This window comes from Hermetia illucens, chromosome 2 (assembly GCF_905115235.1).
Source record: "Hermetia illucens chromosome 2, iHerIll2.2.curated.20191125, whole genome shotgun sequence".
Classification (NCBI taxonomy): domain Eukaryota; kingdom Metazoa; phylum Arthropoda; class Insecta; order Diptera; family Stratiomyidae; genus Hermetia; species Hermetia illucens.
In genome coordinates this window covers 141,672,322-141,690,960 of record NC_051850.1, presented here as the reverse complement: position 1 = coordinate 141,690,960, position 18,639 = coordinate 141,672,322, and the positions used below count along the sequence as shown (strand labels likewise).

Below are 18,639 nucleotides of genomic sequence, written 5' to 3'. Positions count from 1 at the left end.
TCTTGGAAAGGTGCGTCAACAAATGATTGTCGGCCCACGTTGGCCACCACATAGTGAAAGGGCACAAAACTTTGTTGAGCGTAGATCCAGTGCCAGCAACTTCCTCGACTTTACCAACTTTGTTGCCAATTTTCTAAATTCACGGCAAAAAGTAAATGGTATGCATTTTCACTGACTTGGCTTTAGCACACCGACATTGTAAATCACAAGATACTTTCTATCCAAACTCTCGTGTCTAAGCATTCCCATACCACTTGTTGTATGGCATGCTTTTCACCTTTCTAACCGATGCTGCCACTTCTCTTTTAACGCTCCAGATCCCGCTCCTTCTTCTCCACTTCTGGCATCCCGAAAAGATCTATTCTGAGTCGTTTATTATTTATATTTTTTCTCAACGACCTTCCTCTCCTCCTTGCTAGTCCCTGTTTGCTCTATGCCGACAACCTTAAGCTATTTTCCGCTATATCGTCGCCTATGGACTGTGTTTCCCTTCAATGTAACTTGGACACTCTGGTTCGTTGATGCTTTGCTAATCGTTTAGCGCTAAACGTCAGAAAGTGTCACTCTATGCTACTCGTTTAAATCCTTACCCACTTTCGCCTACTCTCTTAACGAACATTCCTTGTCATACCTAAATTTCACTTTCAATAAACTCCGCTTCGACAACAATTGCCTCGAAATCACCAATCGAGCAGCAAAATTGTCAGGTTTTATACCTCCTCCAATTTAGATCTCGTCAATTCCCTCGCGAGGAATACCCTCAAGTACTGTTTCGTGATCTGGTCACCTTCCCGTAACTATGATTGTCTTGCTCTTGGAAATATGCAACGTGAATTCACCAGTGACCTCTTCTTTAAGACAAACTTCCCTCCCGCCCCGCCCCCGCTTTTTGGATCTCCCCTTCCTACAACAGGGTAGATCCTATCTGGATATGCACATTTTTTAAACTTTCCTCGGGTCTGGTAGACTGCTCCGTCTCTAACGGCATCACCTGACGTCCTGCGTCTTAGAACACACGTAACGCAGACATTTTCAACGTGCCCTTCGCAGAGCTCGAAGTCTACTTCCATTCCCCAATTCCCAGGCTTTGCTGAAGTTACAACGCACAACAGCTTGGTCCTTTTAACTTCTCCAAATTTGCATAGCCTTTCGCTTACGTTTTCAAAGCCAATGACACCAAGAGCCCTACTCGGAATACATAGTTTACTGAATGGCCCCTATAATATGGGATGTGTAGTGGCTTTTCTCCAGGAAACCGGTCATTTTCCAGCGCTGTTATAACAGACTCATATACGGACAGGTTATCGACTAGCTGATGAGTACGGTCTGTACAAGGAGCTCACGTTCCATGAGAAAATTGTTATTCCGTTTTCCTTGCCAAAGTTCGTTGTTGTAGAATCCATCCAGTCCGCCTTTCGCGACTTTGCAACAAGTTGTTCTCCATGAAGTATTGTCAGCCCTACTCATCCCCCACCTAGAAGACCAGTTGGCACAATTTGTCCCGTTGTTAGGCGAGGGAGACTCTCCTTCGTCCTTCTCCGTCTGCAGTTTTTCATTGGTAATGAACTCCCCAACGATCACTACGTGGAGATGGAGATGGAGTTAGGTTGTTGTTGGTGTTGGTTCAACATGTGCTTCCCAGGTTTTATGCTCCAGCGTGGGTAACAGTCCATCTTTTGCCCTAGGACCTATACTGCCCTTTGACCGCCGGCTCTACAGTTGCTGCTCCAATATGTGGCGTTAGATCCCTAGTGTCAAGAAGGACTAGTAATTTCATTATATGCTGCAAAATTTCCACTAGACTATTAGAAAGCTTTCAGTCAATAAAAAGATTCCTCTTTCTATCAAAATATTCGGTAAGGTAGTACCTGTGACGACAAATTTTTGTACCTCCCGAATGAGAGAAGAGGTTGTTTGGGACAGACATAGGAACATTTTAGAACAGTTTTGTACGCGAAACATAACAATTAGGAAAAATAATCTCAAATAAAGCGATTCCAACCATTCTAATCTCTTAAATTTAAATTTATTAAACTTTCTGGAATTTCAATTGCCTCGACAATTCCTGCACATTACAAAACATAATTTCTGATCCTTTTCAAACAGGTTACAATATTGAACTTCATGATAACAGAACAAGGACTCAGGGAGCAGCTACTGGCCACCGTTGTCGTCCATGAACGTCCCGATTTACAGGAGAAAAAAGAGCAGCTAATTGTGGAATCAGCAAGGAATCGTGATACCTTGTACAATCTCGAAACGAAAATTCTTCAGGTAATTCCTTTCAATCGAATTTCTTCCGTCCGTCGCTCGCTTCCCTCCCGAGTACATCAACAACGAATTAAATGTTTCTTCCTAGGTATTATCATCGTCGGAAGGCAACATCCTGGAGGATGAGAACGCTATCAACATTTTATCCTCCAGCAAAGTTTTATCGGCCGAAATTCAAGAGAAGCAGGTCATCGCCGTGGCAACCGAAATCGAAATCGACAGCGCCCGCCAGCAATACGTTCCCGTCGCCAAACATTCCGCGGTCCTGTTCTTCTGCATAACGGAGCTCGCCAATATCGACCCCATGTACCAGTATTCGCTGACATGGTTTCTCAATTTATTCGTGCAGACGATTATGAAGGCGCCCAAGTCGAACGTCCTGGAGGAGCGACTGGCGAACCTAAATAGCTACTTCACGAAAACGATTTACCTAAACGTTTGCCGGTCGCTCTTCGAAAAAGACAAATTGGTCATATCGTTCGTAATGTGCACAGGAATCTTAGCATCTCAGGTGAGGTTACGCCTTTGTGCAATGCTGACTGATGCACCGCATACTATATGTGGTGTGGTGTTGTCATCTGGGAGTGAATAGAGGCATCCAATTATCGCCTTAATGGCCAGGACTCTTATCATGAGTATATTTCATACTGGAACAGCAGCTATCCCCAGGGGACAAGGAGCTACTTTTCCAGCTCCGAATTAGATTGAAGCTGAGCTCATATGAATCCTAAGTGCCTTATCTCCTCCTCCACAGTCGGCAACACCAAAACCATGACCACACCATACTGACTCCATTCAACTTTTGTGTCCTTCTTGATCCCTGCTCCTTGTGTATAATAAATAATAATGCGAGAAAAAATTCCTCTTTTGCAGGGCAAAATGAACAACTCACATCTTATCTTCTTGTTAACCGGAGGTGTTGGCTTGGATAATCCTTATCCCAATCCGGCTTCAGCATGGCTCAGTGATAAATCTTGGGCGGCAATTGTTCGCGCCAGCGAGCTAGACGGGTAAGAATAAGATGTAGACATAGAACGGGAAGGCAAAGGACACTCGCGACAGAGGATATCAGGGATATGTTTTATGGGGTCGCATTTATAATGTGTCGGGACTCGATAATAATTCTCTGGTGAAAATAATGGATTCGTGTTAAAGATTTTATAGTTACAAACATATAGTGCCGCAACGTGTAAGGAGCTGGCGAGAATGTAATCGCTAGACATTAGCCTGGTTAGAGGAATTAACCGTGGCATGATCTGATGTCGTATGTTAGCTAAATTGCCAATTATGGGTGTAGTGAAGGAAAAGCAGGAAATGAGTTGAGTTCAGTTCCTAACGACCATTGTATTGTGCTTTCTTTTGAAAATTGAAAAAAGTCACGCGTCCTTTTATAAGAGTGTTAGAACTTATGTTGTCCTCATTGTTCGCATAATGTTCCTGTTCACCCCACTTTTCAGCTTGCAGGATTTCCGCACGAATTTTACAGCAAATGTGGACGAGTGGCGGATGTACTACGACCTTCCCAATCCTCAAGATGCTCCATTCCCCAAACCATACGAAAATCCCGACCAGTTGATTTCGTTAATTTTGTTGAAATGCATTCGATCTGATAAGATTGTCCCAGCTGTGAGGGTAACTTTCTATTATAAAAGCCTCCTAGGTTCCACCTGCTGTACAACGACCATTTTAGGACTTCATCACCAAAAATATGGACAAATCTTTCGTTGAGCCTCCCACTTTTGACTTGGAGGCTTCATTTGCTGATAGTGCACGGAACATTCCTTTGGTATTCCTTCTATCAGCTGGATCGGATCCAATGGCGAACCTGCTAAACTTCGCAAAACAAAAGAACATGCAAGATAAGTACGTCTTCGGAATTGTATATCTGAAACCATTAAATACACTTTTTCATTTAATGAATTTAGGTGCAAAACAATTTCACTGGGACAAGGCCAAGGTCCCAGGGCTGAAAAAATGATCATCGAAGGAACGAAACTAGGACACTGGGTAGTTCTCCAGAATTGTCATGTCGCAGTCAGTTGGATGCGTGAGTTAGAACGAATTTGCATGGATAACACTCTCACGGATGGAGCTCATGAAGACTACAGACTCTGGTGTACGTCATATCCAAGTCCAGTTTTCCCAGTATCTGTTTTGCAAAATAGCGTGAAGATGACAAACGAACCACCAAAAGGGCTGAAAATGAATATGATGCGATCGTTCAACTCAGACCCACTTAATAGTGACAGATTCTTCAGCAACGCGTTTGTTGGTGATGTTTCAAAGTTTTGGCTCCGTGGCGTTTTCTCCCTAGTATTCTTCCACGCTGTTATACAGGAACGGAGAGAGTTTGGACCTCTTGGTTGGAATATCGCATATGAGTTTAATGAATCTGATTTGAAGTAGGTTATAAAGTATAATTTACAATTTACTTTGAAAGAGCACTTAATCTACAATTTAATTTTAGGATATCTCTGGTGCAGCTCAAGATGTTTTTGAAACAATATGGAGTGATACCATTTGAAGGACATCGATATTTAACGGGGGAATGTAATTACGGAGGTCGTGTCACTGACGATAAAGACAGACGCTTGCTATTGTCGTTATTGAACTTAGTGTATAACCAAGATACTATCGATACCAATAAGTAAGTTTGTTTCTTACTTCCCTGCAACAATCTCTCTTAGATAGACCACTAGCTCTCGACTATTTCCTTCACTCTTAAAGATGTTAATGGAATGCCAGAAAAGAACGAGGCAAAAGAGACCATCAAACCAGAATGTCCGGAGATGACCAACGCCCGGATTGGTATCACCTCTGCGAACTCCCGAGGCCAAAAACTCCCAGTGGCGGAAGTTGCCGAACAATACCCGAGGAAGCTTCTGAACAGCGGGAAAATAAGAATTGGTTGGGTGTGTGTGTGTGTGTGTATGTATGGTGAAGCCAGCCAAGCCTTCCGGATTCGTTAACGTATCACAGGATTTCCGTTAGTAGCTGTGATGGTACCCGTCGCAATTGGAGAACATCGGCACTAAAGATCTGATGCCTGATACGCTCATAGGCGGGGCATTCACATAGGAAACGCTCCGTGGATTCTGCTTCCTCATTACAGGAGGGACACGCATCATCTTGAGTAATTCCTATTCTGAACATATGCCCAGTGAGTAAATGATGGCCTGTCAGAATGCCCACAATACACCTGCAAGTCCTTCTGCTTTTCGACAGGATAAACTTTGCGGGACGCATGTTCGGTTCTGGCAGGAAAAGTTTGGCGTGTCGAGCAGCATTTAGGCTCTGCTTCTGTTTTTGAAAACAGACTTAGCCAATGCTATTGATACTCCAATTGCTGGTTCCGGTCCCGAAATGGGGAAGATTGACCCCTCTTTCGCTAAAACATCCGAGATTTCATTTTCCTCAACGCCACAGTGACCAGGTACCCAGAGTAGTTCCACCGCATTGAATCTAGAAATAGAGTTCAAACGGTTTCTGCATTCCTGAACAATTTTCGAGGCTGATCAAAGAACTACTCAACGCCCTCAATGCAGCTTGACGGTCACTGCAAATTGCAGATTGCCCTTCAACCGCTCATCAATTACCCAGTTTGTCGCTCTTAGGATCGCATAAACTTCGGCTTGAAAAACCGTTGTATATTGTCCCAAAGGAAAAGCCCAGTTCTCATTTTTATTCGAGAGGTAGACTCCTCTCTACGCTTCAGGGTAACTTCATATCTTCTACCAAATAGATGTATGGGGACACAAGAATCGAAAGGCATTGTAAGAACCGAATTCAGTCTTCGCAGTAACTCTTCCAATGCTCTGTGCCCCCCACATCCGCTGTTTCCCCATATATCTAATAGAATTAGTTTATGAGCTGCTCTCATTGCAGTGCTTTGAATAAATATATCCAAGGGCTGAAAATTGAGTAATACATTCGGAGCTGCGCGGATGTCATGCTCATGGCATCAGTGATACCCAGACCTCAGCGTACAGCAATCTCTGCGCAAGCATAGCATGGATCATCAACACCATGCTCTCTGGCGGCATCACAAAGTTTTTGGTTGGGTAGTGTGGAGGATGCGAATCCGGGCCGCCCCAACCAAATGTTGCAGATGTTTGGATTATGGGCGCACATCTGCAACCTGTCGAAAGCCTGGCAGAAGGGTAACATGTCGTAAGTGTGTTCAGTCAGGCCATAAAGGGAACACTTGCAATGAAAAGGAAAGCCGTCTCCTATGCGGGGACCGTAGTGCGACTGATGAGAACGTTGGGCACACTGCAGGCTTGGGGCGATGTCCAGTGTTCAGAGAAAAATTAGAAAGAGCTAGGATGTGGTCAACATGATTCGTATCCTACAAATCAATATGCACCGGAGTGCAAATGCTCACGAGTTGCTGGCGCAGTTCGCTACGGAGACCAAAGCTGATTTAGTACTCATCAGTGAGCAGTACCAAAACAAGAACCCAATTTCATTGCACCCTGACATATCATGCACGGCTGCCATCTGGGTTCGGGACTGCACCCTTCTTAGGGTTCTTACTCAAGCCCCAGGTTTTGTCTAGATTCGGTGTTCAAGAATAACGTCTTTTAGTGTGTATCTTACGATGCCGGGCTTTCGACGCAGGCTTGATGCTTTTGAGGACGCTATCTTAGGCACAGATGGGCGGATCCTGGTCGGGAATGACTTCAATGCAGGGCACATGCCTCACATTAGAGGGAAACGAATTCTGGAAATGGCAGCGAGAACAGGACTGGTAGTTCTAAACACCCGATCCACCCCAACGTTCCGGCGCCCGGGGTGTAACTTTAGCATCGGAATCTCATGGTTTCAACCTTGTACTGGAAAAACACCGAAGTAGTCATCCTGACTAAAAAGACAAAAGAGATTGCGACCCTGCGTTCCATATCGCTCGGCGAGTCGATAATCGAGTCAAAACTAGCGATAAAGTACCTCAGGCTGACTCTTGACTTAAATATGAATTTTGTGTTTTAAGCTAATCAAAGCAGCAGTAAACAAGGCTGCAGCTGGAGTTTCGGCGCTAAGTAGGCTAATGGCAAATATTAGGGGGCCATACGACTAGCAGGCGACGTTTTACGGCGCAGAGGTATGGACTGACACTCTTGGCAAAGAGGTAAATCGTAAGCGTCTCGCGCAAGTACAGAAACGGGGAGCTTTGCGGGTGGCGTTTGCGCACCGCACCGTCTCTGAACCGGCCGTGATGGTGATCGCGGGAGTGATCCCCGTTGCCCTTCTTTCTAAGAAGCGTCAAGCCATATACAAGCGCAAGCGAGACGAGCCAAGGGAGGTGGTTGCTCGTGAAGAACGCGACGGAGTTTAGACGAGTGGCAGCTTTCTTGGGAAAATTAAACTAGAGGGGAGATGGACTGCCCGGCTCATCGGCAACTTAGATGTGTGGCTGAATCGGAAGCATGGTGAGACTGACAATTTCCTTGCCCAATTTTTTAGTGGACATGGAGGTTTTCAGTTTTACAATATTGGAAAGGCACGATCTCTCCGGATTGTGCGTTTTACAGTGGAATTGTGGACGACGCCCATCGCATTTTTTTTCTTATGGAAGGTGGGATGGAATTCATCAGCAGCTCTATTTAAACACAAGGGATCTCGAACGGGCTCCGGAGCTAGCTCAATGACAACGCTGAACGAGGAAGCAGGGAACCGTTTGTGATTGTTATCAAAAACGACACACGTCAGTGTGAAAGCATTCTGAGCAATCAATAAACGAATTTGCTTAATTTGCATGAAGGCTGATACTTTCACTGTCTCGTACATTAACTGCCACGCTCCTACTTAGAAAAAAGGCAGATTTCGATCAACGCGGATTACAAAAACCCGACTTTCGATCACGGATATCCACGTTTTAGATGTGATCATAGCGCAGTAAGCCTTTCATCCAATAAAAAACCTTCTGCCTTATCATCACGGGGCAGCGGTAATTATTTTTGGTAGTCGGTCTTTTGGTCAATATGAGGTTCAGGATTCTATTCAACACGGTTTATAACGGCCCCGATATTGGTAGTGCGGAGGACGCCAGTTGAGGACCACCACTTAAGGTTTCACAGATCGCCGTCGTCAGGACTGTACAGCCCATTTTGTACCTTTGCTTCCAGGATGTCTTTCCTCCAACCATCTCGATCCATCGCCCTCCGATTTTAAAATCCGGGCAATAGGGTGATAGGGTGTCTTTGTCATCAGGTTCCGCCCAACGCTTCCGGGGTTTTTCGACCAACTTTTGGCCTTCTACCGTCCTTTCGACTACCCTTTTAGGTGTCCAAGCTTCGTCCATATGCTGAATGTGGCCAGCGCATTGCGACTTCCGAAGTTTTATTAATTTGGAGACTTCAGGATTGTGAAATGTTAGGTGCAACTCACCCATTGGTCTTCATCCCGTTTAGCTGCAATTATTCTCCTCAGGACTTTGACCCACACGAAGATATTGGTCTGTGTATGTAGCTGACTTGTAAAATCAGCAGGACCGAGTAGAAGACTTTTTTTGCGAAATGAATTCGATGTTTTAAATGCCCATCAATGCACTCAAACGGAGTAAAGCCAGATTATTTTTTTGGGGTATGGGCGATCCTAAGTCCACATCTAGGCTCAAACTATTGGCAGATATAATTCGCACCCTTGTCGTGTTTTTGTGATTAAATAAAGGAGCGTTTTCTAGCTGTTGCCACTTTCGGTCACGCTGCTCCCAGGGCAGAGATAAGGCAATATCTGATAAGTTGCCTCTGCCCTGGACGAAACCTTTAGTCCTTGCTTTTGGAGTAAAGAAGCTGGGCTTGACGGTCTCCCCGCATCTTGAAAGCTTAATCAACAGAGAGCAGACTGGTTTCCGCTCGGAATCTTACCTGCAATACTCAACGACTCACTTTGGAACAGTGCGCGAAATTTAAATCGCGCGATATGATACTTCCTATCATCCTAAAGTGGCAGTTGACAGGTTACACATTAAAGGGGTTCGACAATTGCATTGCGGGCTGTGCCATCAAGTGGAATTCACTCTTCCAAAATGGCCGACGAATGCGTCACCTTAACTGCACTTGGCGCAGAGGAGCTGAGGAGGAGTCCGAACGTCTCGAGAAGCCGTGAGGCGAGTTGAAACGCATTTCAGGTAACCGCGAGTGATGGCGCGTTGGTATGGTTGACGCGCTATACCCCCCAAAAGGATCAAAGCGATCATATATAAAGTATTTGTCAAAACGGAAGTATAAGACCGCTTTAAGCCAGTAACTTTTAACTTGTGGAAGGCCAAATTTTGGATATTGAGTATTCGAAATAGATATACAACAGTGACAGCCAATAAGACGTTCACCCATTCAGTCTTCGTGAGATTTCCAATCTACAGATAAAATCAGGCCTTAATGTTAAGTGTTATCATCCTGTCTTCTATTGTAGCTTACTCCTGGACGTAGTTCGGCTTCAAAGCAGTTGCCTAACTCAAAGATAATATCAATTACCTAATAGGTGCCCATGGGTATACCTCATGACATCGTTGGAGTTCGCCGATACTTCTAGTACCAAACGGCTGCTTCTTCCAAGAAGAGTATTTGCATAAGTACGCAGTGGGCCGAAGTCACTCTATAAAAAAAAATACAAAAATAAAAAAAAATTAAAACAAAAAAGAAACAATTCACACCGAAGAGGAACAGGTTGATGTCAATGTTCCATTGTATACCAGATGCTAGAATTTTGGAATTTGCTGATTGAAACTGAATGAATCACTCTCGAACCAACTTGATACTTAATAATTGCTCAATTTCTCCATTTTCACAGCTACTCCCTTTCGGCGTCAGGAAATTATCGAATCCCTCTAATACCAAACCGAACGAACAGTCTGGAATACATTTCAACATTCCCACTTAGTCCACATCCTGAAGTGTTTGGACTACATGAAAACGCGGACATCAATAGAAACAACAAGGAAACTGCAGGGGTAACAATTTCTTACGTTCTCACTATGCAGATAACTATCATTGCATGAACTTTTTTCCTGCTTTCAGCTCTTATCAGGAGTACTTCTTACCCAAACACAATTGCTGGCTGCGACTAAAGCCTCCGAAGAATCGGATACGAAAGGAGATCCTGCTTTACAATTATGCCATGAAATCTTGAGTCGTCTTCCTGAATCTTACGACATAAAAAAGATTTCGGCCAAGTATCCTGTATTGTACACAAACTCGATGAATACGGTCCTCCGTCAGGAACTCATTAGGTGAGTACATAGAACTCTAGATGGTTTTATATACAATTAGTTGCTGTCTCTATGTGTTTGGGTGTCCTGACTATTCAGGTGTCAATTTAGGTTGATCAATAATTCAACTAAAAGCTTCTGATTTTATCCACCCTCTCTGAGCGTCTACGTTTCATCGAAAAAGCTTTCTTTTTACGAACCTCCAAATCACAATATTTTATCTTTCCCTTTTTATATCGTCGCATATCCTTTCTATTTCAGATTCAATCGGTTGCTGGAATACATTCGACGAAGTCTAATCAACGTCCAAAAAGCCGTACAAGGTCAGATTGCTATGATACCAGAGTTGGAGCGGATCCATCACGCCATGATAATTGGAAAGTTACCGGGCGACTGGCTAGGAAAAAGTTACCCATCGCTGAAGCCACTTGGAGGCTATATAAATGACTTCCTGGCGAGGTTAGTATCTGCGACATTAAGAACAGAAAAAAAACATAAAAAAGTGATTCACAAAAATTTTACAATCACCGTCTTCAGCGACAACTTCTTTGGCAAGGGGGAGGTATAGTGACTTAGTTTACGTCCATTCCTTGTGGGGAGTTAGAAAGTTTGGCGGAAGTGAAATTAATCCGTAAAATCCAAGGCAGATGTTAAGCCTCAGGTCCTATTAACAGGCACTTTTAAGAAATCCCCAGGGAGGATTTAGAAGAATTTAAGTCTTTAAAATGTTGATTTGATAGGAAGCTAAAAAATACGACTAATGATGGCGCTTTCGGGGGCATTGGCAGGAAGTTGAAAACAAGCAGCGTAGGGGGCAATGGCTAAGTGAAAGAAAGCGAAAGAAGTCATTAACAGAAGCAAAACATTTACATTTTTTGTAAAACATTTTTCTTGAGAATTGGAAGATTTTCCAATTTGCCATTCTGTGGTTTATATCTCTTGAAATGGTTGGTTTGGATCGAAGAGTGGCAGAGGTATTACGACTATGGTTGATTTGGAGCTCAGGATCAATAATGTTAATGCTGACTATAATTTTTATATTCTTTTAGATAAGGATCCATTTGATGTCTGCTACACCCAATTCAGTCGAAAACGACTACGTGTATAATCATAAAATTTTATGGTAATTTGTAATCAATAGAACCTTTTGCATATAATGAGTGAGACGATTCTATAAGTTTAGCCGTACTCCACATATATGCCAACGGGCAATGTGATCATTCGTCCCTTTAGCCTTTCCTCTTCGTCCATTTGGTAGTGGGATTGGCTCAGTTCGACGCTTTTTGCAGTCAGAGATTACTAGCTAGCATATCAAGTCACCTGTGTTTCGATCAGCCTTTGAGTTCCATCGACTTTGATATTTAGACCAATCTTAGCAAGTAAGTTTCCAGACACAACTTCTTTACAATAAGTACAACCCCACGTCCATTGTGGATGTCCTCATTTTGTACGGACCATAAAGTGTGACATCCCTTATCCAGGGCAACATCTTCATCTCCATTACAGCGAAGCGGAGTTAATTTTTGTTGGTAGCCGGCCAGTACTAGGAACCATTAGGGACAACAGGGGGAACTACACTGCAAGAGATTTTGGATTTAAAATTGTCGTTGATGCATTGTTCGAGATTATGTTGATATGTGAGGCAACATATTATCTGGCAGCACCGAACCGAGATGTTCAAATCTCTCAGGCCCCAACAGCAAGTACAGGCAGTAGCGCTGGTTGACGCGATCCGTTATCAAGTTGCTTAAGATCAGCTTTACTGTGAGATGCTGTGAAAAATCATAGAACATTGTGCTACGTGCTAAACTTTGAATTTCCTGGGTGATAATGTCCATTAGGAGAACAGAGAAATGGTGAGGAATACCGACAGAAACATGGATCCGTTTTGATATACCTGTCACACTTTGGACTTCACACTTCAGATTGCAATCAAGCAATTTAATTACCCCAGCCCATCAGTCTTCCGATACCAAATACGCTGTGTATCCCAGATGACTTTATGTCTGCAGGCAACGTGTAGAGGGCGATACTTCATGCGACGTTTCTCCTCGCAGCACGTCCTGGGTCAGTAGGTCTGGAGTGAATGACAACCGAAAGTTACTCCAACATTGCACTTCACCTATCTAGTATACCTACCGATCTCTACAAACCGAGATGCAACAGTCCTCTTCCACCGTTTATTATTAGTCTGCTTAATTTATGCGTCCTGTAAGTTGGTCTCTAAGAATCAAAGCCTTCCCTGCTTGTACGAGGCGACTGGAATTTTGAAAAGTTATTCCTACTCAAACGTCAACAACTCCTCGAACAGGAACTGAACTCACGCCGAAGAACAATCATCATCATCATCAACGGCGCAACAAATGGTATCCGGTCTAGGCCTGCCATAATAAGAAACTCCAGACACCCCGGTTTTGCGCCGAGGTCCACCAATTCGATATCTCTAAAAGCTATCTGGCGTCCTGACCTACGCCATTGCTTCATCTCAACCAGGGTCTGCCCGTGTTCCTTTTTACCGTAGATATTGCCCTTATAGACTTTCTGACCTGGATCATCCTCATCCATACGGATTAAGTAACCCGCCCATCGCAACGTGCTGAGCCGGAATTTATCCACAACCGGACAGTCATGGTATCGCTCATAGATTTCATCATTGTGTAGGCTACGGAGTCGTCCATTCTCATGTAGGGAGCCGAAAATTCTTCGAAGGATTCTTCTCTCGAACGCGGCCAAGAGTTCGCAATTTTTCTTGCTAAGAACCCAAGTTTCCAAGGAATACATGAGGACTGGCGAGATCATAGTCTTGTACAGTAAGAGCTTTGACCAAATGATGAGACATTTGAGCGGAACAGTTTTTGTAAGCTAAAATAAGCTCTGTTGCCTGACAACAACCGTGCGCGGATTTCATCATCGTAGCTATTATCGGTTGTGATTTTCGACCCTAGATAGGAGAAATTGTCAACGGTCTCAAAGTTGTATTCTCCTACCTTTATTTTTCCCGTTTGACCAGTGCGGTTTGATGTTGTTGGTTGGTTGTTTTTCGGTGCTGATGTTGCCACCATGTCTTTTGTCTTGCCTTCGATGATGTGCAACCCATGATCTCACGCCGCCTGCTCGATCTGGATGAAGGCAGTTTATACGTCTCGGGTGGTTCTTCCCATAAAGTGGATATCGTCAGCATAGGCCAGTAGTTGGGTGGACTTAAAGAGGATCGTACCTCTTGCATTTACCTCGGCATCACGGATCACTTTCCCGACGGCCAGGTTAAAGAGGATGCATGATAGGATATCTCCTTGTCGTAGACCGTTGTTGATGTCGAATGGTCTTGAGAGTGATCCTGCTGCTTTTATCCGGCCTCACGCATTGGTCAGTGTCAGCCTGGTCAGGCTTATTAATTTCGTCGGGATACCGAATTCCCTCATGGCCGTATACAGTTTTACCCTGGCTATGCTATCATAGGTGGCTTAAAAGTCGATGAACAGATAGTGTAATTGTTGTCCATATTCCAACAATTTTTCCATCGCTTGCCGCACAGAGAAAATCTGATCTGTTGCTGATTTGCCTAGAGTGAAGCCTCTTTGGTATGGGCCAATGATGTTCTGGGCGTATGGGGCTATGCAGCCTAACAAGATAGCGGAGAATATCTTATAGATGGTACTCAGCAACGTGATCCCTCTATAATTGCTGCACTGTGTGATATCTCCCTTTTTATCTATGAGACAGACAATGCCTCTTTGCCAGTCGTCAGGCATTGATTCGCTGTCCCATACCTTGAGCACAAGTTGATGAACCACTTGGTGTAACTGGTCGCCTCCATATTTAACTACTTCGGCTGTAATTCCATCAGATCCTTGCGGTTTATGATTTTTAAGCCGATGAATTGCACGGACTGTTTCTCCTATACTTGGTGGTGGCAGTATTTGTCCGTCGTCTTCAGTTGGCGGGACCTCCAACTCGCCGATGTTCTGGTTGTTCAGTAGCTCATCAAAGTACTCAACCCATCACTCCAATATGCCCATTCTATCGGAAATCAGATTTCCCTCTTTGTCTCGGTAGGATGAGTATCGATGTGTATAAGGCTTCATCCTGCTGACTTGATGGTAAAACTTCCACGCTTGTTGCGGTTGCTCCCCTGCACTTTTCTAGTTCACAGACTTATTGGTTCTCCCAGGCTTCCTTTTTCCGTCTGTGAAGTCGCTTCTCCGCTCGACGGAGTTCGTGATAAGTCTCTGCGCGTGCCCGCGTTCTTTGAGAATGCAACATTACTCGGTATGCGGCATTCTTCCGTTCCGTTGCTAGCTTACATTCATCGTCAAACCAGCCACTCCGACTCCTTTTGCGGCTGGGGCCAAGTATGTTTATGGCCGTATCCATGATAACGTTCTTCAGGTGATTGTGAAGATCATTTATTGATACTTCATCTCGAGGACCTCTGTTGACTGCGGTTATTGCGGAATCCATTTCCCTCTTATAGGTGTTGCGGAGCGCTTTAACTCCCACCTGATTGTCAGAGGCGATTCTAGGTGGTGTTGTTTTTCGAGCTCGAAGCACCATACCAACGAGATAGTGATCCGAGTCTATATTAGCCCCCTATATGTTCTGGCATTCATCAAGGTTGAGAGGTGGCGGCGTTCGATCAACACGTGGTCAATTTGGTTGAAAGTGGTCTCGCCTGGAGAGGCCCACGTATGTTTGTAGACCGCTTTCCGCGCAAACCAGGTACTTCCAACAACCATTTCGTGTGACCCTGCTAATTGAATAATCCGCACTCCGTTATCATTTGTATTTTCGTGTAAGCTATGGGAGCCAACGTATCACCTGAATACGGGCTCCTTCCCTACTTGGCTGTTAAAATCCCCAAGTATGATTTTGATATCATATCTGGGACAGGCTTCGAGGGTTCGTTCTACTGCCTCGTAGAAGGTATCCTTCTCCAACTCTGCAGTCTCCTCTGTAGCGGCGTGCCTTAATGAGGCTTGTATTTCTAAACTTGCCTCGCAAGCGCAGAGTGCATAGCCGTTCACTTATGTTTTCAAAGCTGATAACAGCAAGTTTCATTTTTTGGCTGACTAGGAAACCTACTCCGAGCACATGGTTTACTGGATGGCCACTATAATATATGGTGTAGTGGCTCTTCTCCAGGAAACCGGTCCCTGTCCAGCGCATCTCCTGTAACGCTGTTACATCAGCCCTATATTGGGACAGGGTATCGGCTAGCTGTTCAGCAGTTTCATCTCTTTACAGGGAGCGCACGTTCCATGAGAAAATGCGCAAATCGTTATTCCATTGTCGTTGCCGGGTTCGTCGTTGTATAATCGGTCCATTCCGAGGCTCCTGTTGTGGCTTCGTAACTTTGGTTTCCCGTGTAGGGTTGTCAGCCCTACCCAACCGCCAACCTGGAGGACCAGTTGATACAATTTGTCCCGTTTTTAGGCGCGGGAGACTTGCCTTCATCCTTCTCCGTCTGCAGCTTTTCGTTAAGAAAGAGCTCTCAGTGTCACCATGTGGAGGTGGAGATAGGGTTTGGTAGTAGAGCTGTTGGTGTTGGTTCTGCAGGCGTTTCCCTGGTTTTATGCTCCATCATGGGTATCAATCCACGTTTCGCCCTGGGATCTATACTACCCTTTGACCAGTCATGTTGATTATAAAATGAAATTAGTACTTTTCGAAGCCAGTGCTAGTTTTGGCATTTGTTGGAAAGGCGGGGAAGTACTATTACTCTGTTTGGGAAATTGGCGAAAGCTCCCTTAAGTCTATAGGTATAAAAATTTGCAGTAAAATAGACCATAGTATGACGCATGATAACGCCGAGTTTGATCAAAATCGTATTATTACTGATAGAGTTACAGTAGCTCAAAGTTCTCTTTTCAGTGCAAAATTACTACACCTACTACTGGTTTCCCAAAAAAGCATTTACACCACCTTATAAAATTTTTAAAATCCATCATTTGTCAAAACCTCTCCCTAAAAATTCTAAAACTCATTTATATATTTATATACAAATTGTCAATTATAATCAAAATGTTGAATGTCAAAAGGCAACATCGTCCTTGTATGTATTTAAACTTCACCGGTTCATATATTGGTTATTCTGGTTGGGGCGAAGGAGGATGCATTTTTGTTGTAAAGACCAGCGGAACCGCAGACCGGCTGATTGGAGGAACAGCTGATGAACTCGACCGGGTGATCATTCTACTAGCGATTATCTGAAAGTGAAGTTGTCCTCGGAAGGAATAAAAATCGTCAAGTGAGGTGTTTTTGGTGGCATAAATGTTCGAAAACAAGGAGAACATCGTTAATCCAAAGGTGAATGAATGGCAGTTTATTAGCCATAAAGATGCGAATATTTGAAGACACATGAAAGATGGAAGCGCTTAAAAGGACCCCTCTCCACATTCCCGAACTTGGCTAGCGCTGAGGGGTGTCGACGGAACACTTCTATGGAACATCAATGTTTGCGGGTTCATGGTCAATTTCATTGGTTTTAAAATCGGTTTGTTGTCTGTCTGCCCGTCACACGCATTTTTCTCGGAGACGGTTGTAGTGATTGACGCCAAATTTATTAGAAAGCTGAGAATTGTAAACGCTTACGAATATAGTGAGTAACATCCTTTACCTTGAATTTAAGCGGGGGGGGGGGGGGGGAGTACATGCAAAATATAGGTGTACATTTTTTCTCATCAAATATAGTCATGTTAGGTATCAAATTAAAGGCCTCGGTTAGTACTTTTTGAGAGAGCATGATCCTACCAAATTTGGTGAAAATCGCACTATTACTAACAAAGTTATAATACGTCAAAGCTGTCGCTGGAGGGGATAGATATATCGCTTGTAAACACATTTTTTCAGTCTACTTGCAACATTCGATGCAGTAGATGGTGAAGTAATCCACCAACGGGGACACTGCTCGCCCACTCGCAAATGTCAGCGATATTTTATTGTTTTCCTAATCTGGTATTTATATTATGAATATTCTAGGTGTCCTTCCCATAATACTACTGAAGGTATTCTAAGAAAATAAGCAGTAATAATTGCAAACAAGAAAAATGATCCACCATATATCAGTAATCCCAATTTGAACATTTCCAAATAATACATTTTCCGTTCATCCACAGGCTTGATTTCTTCCAAAATTGGATTGATAACGGCGAACCGAATGTCTACTGGCTATCAGGATTCTATTTTACTCAGTCATTTATCACCGGCGTCTTACAGAACTACTCAAGAAAGAATCGTTTCCAAATTGATCTCATCACTCTAAAGTTTTTCGTAACAGATTTCGAAAGTGACGCCAATAAATCACCTGAAATTGGTGCTTACATTAAGGTAAGAGGAATTATCCTTCTATGAATCCTTCTTATAAATTTTGCCATGAATTATTCAAGAAGAGCTAAGGTAGCGTGGTTAGAGTCCAATTGCATAAAGAAACTATTTTATTATACTTACACATGCTGACAAAAAGGATAAGCGGAAAAAGAGTGAGGATGCTATCATGTATGATGTAAGTGACGTGTGGGTGAAGCGAGGGTAGTAGCAATTTGCATTTTGAAGATGCTTCGTGGCCTCGGATGTTTTTACATTCATAATTTATGAGATCATCTTCTTAGATACTTGTTTCTAATTTCATTTCTAGCTATAATTAGAAAAACCAATTATTTATCATTTCTCAAATTTTCCGACACAAGTCCCTAAAAATGTTTCCCTTTTTTTCCCCAAAATTCAGGGTCTATTTCTGGAAGGAGCTCGATGGAATCGGGAAACACACGCGCTCGATGAATCGTTTCCTAAAATCTTATTCGACCAAATGCCGGTCATTTTGATGGAACCTATTTTAAAATCTACAAAAGTCGTTGATGAAAATAAATACGAATGTCCCATTTATAAGACAAGTGAAAGGCGTGGTGTACTTTCAACCACTGGACACTCCACGAACTTCGTGATGTTTATGGAATTGAATTCGAAGGTGAAACCAACGCACTGGATTAATCGGGGGACAGCTCTACTTTGTCAGTTGGACGATTAAGATTCCTCTCTATGATTACATATGTGTGTGAAAAATTGGTGTGTAATATTGATTGACATAATTTTAATGGATACGAGTAACGTATTTTAAATATATGCAATATGTGTTTTATAAAATATATTTTTTAAACTTTTAA

The 18,639-nt window shown here is 43.4% G+C and overlaps 1 protein-coding gene across 1 annotated transcript in view; it reads left to right on the top strand.

Annotated features, from left to right (window-relative positions):
• LOC119650366 (dynein heavy chain 3, axonemal) overlaps window positions 1–18,639 on the top strand; it is a 104,562-nt gene extending 85,923 nt beyond the window's left edge. The window contains exons 47-58 of the mRNA XM_038053061.1: window positions 2,107–2,274; window positions 2,360–2,782; window positions 3,145–3,281; window positions 3,729–3,903; window positions 3,962–4,120; window positions 4,180–4,673; window positions 4,739–4,918; window positions 10,063–10,222; window positions 10,290–10,501; window positions 10,742–10,939; window positions 17,596–17,806; window positions 18,204–18,639. Of these exons, the coding sequence (XP_037908989.1) occupies window positions 2,107–2,274; window positions 2,360–2,782; window positions 3,145–3,281; window positions 3,729–3,903; window positions 3,962–4,120; window positions 4,180–4,673; window positions 4,739–4,918; window positions 10,063–10,222; window positions 10,290–10,501; window positions 10,742–10,939; window positions 17,596–17,806; window positions 18,204–18,503 (2,817 nt within the window). The 3' untranslated portion in view covers window positions 18,504–18,639. The remainder of the gene's footprint in view (window positions 1–2,106; window positions 2,275–2,359; window positions 2,783–3,144; window positions 3,282–3,728; window positions 3,904–3,961; window positions 4,121–4,179; window positions 4,674–4,738; window positions 4,919–10,062; window positions 10,223–10,289; window positions 10,502–10,741; window positions 10,940–17,595; window positions 17,807–18,203) is intronic.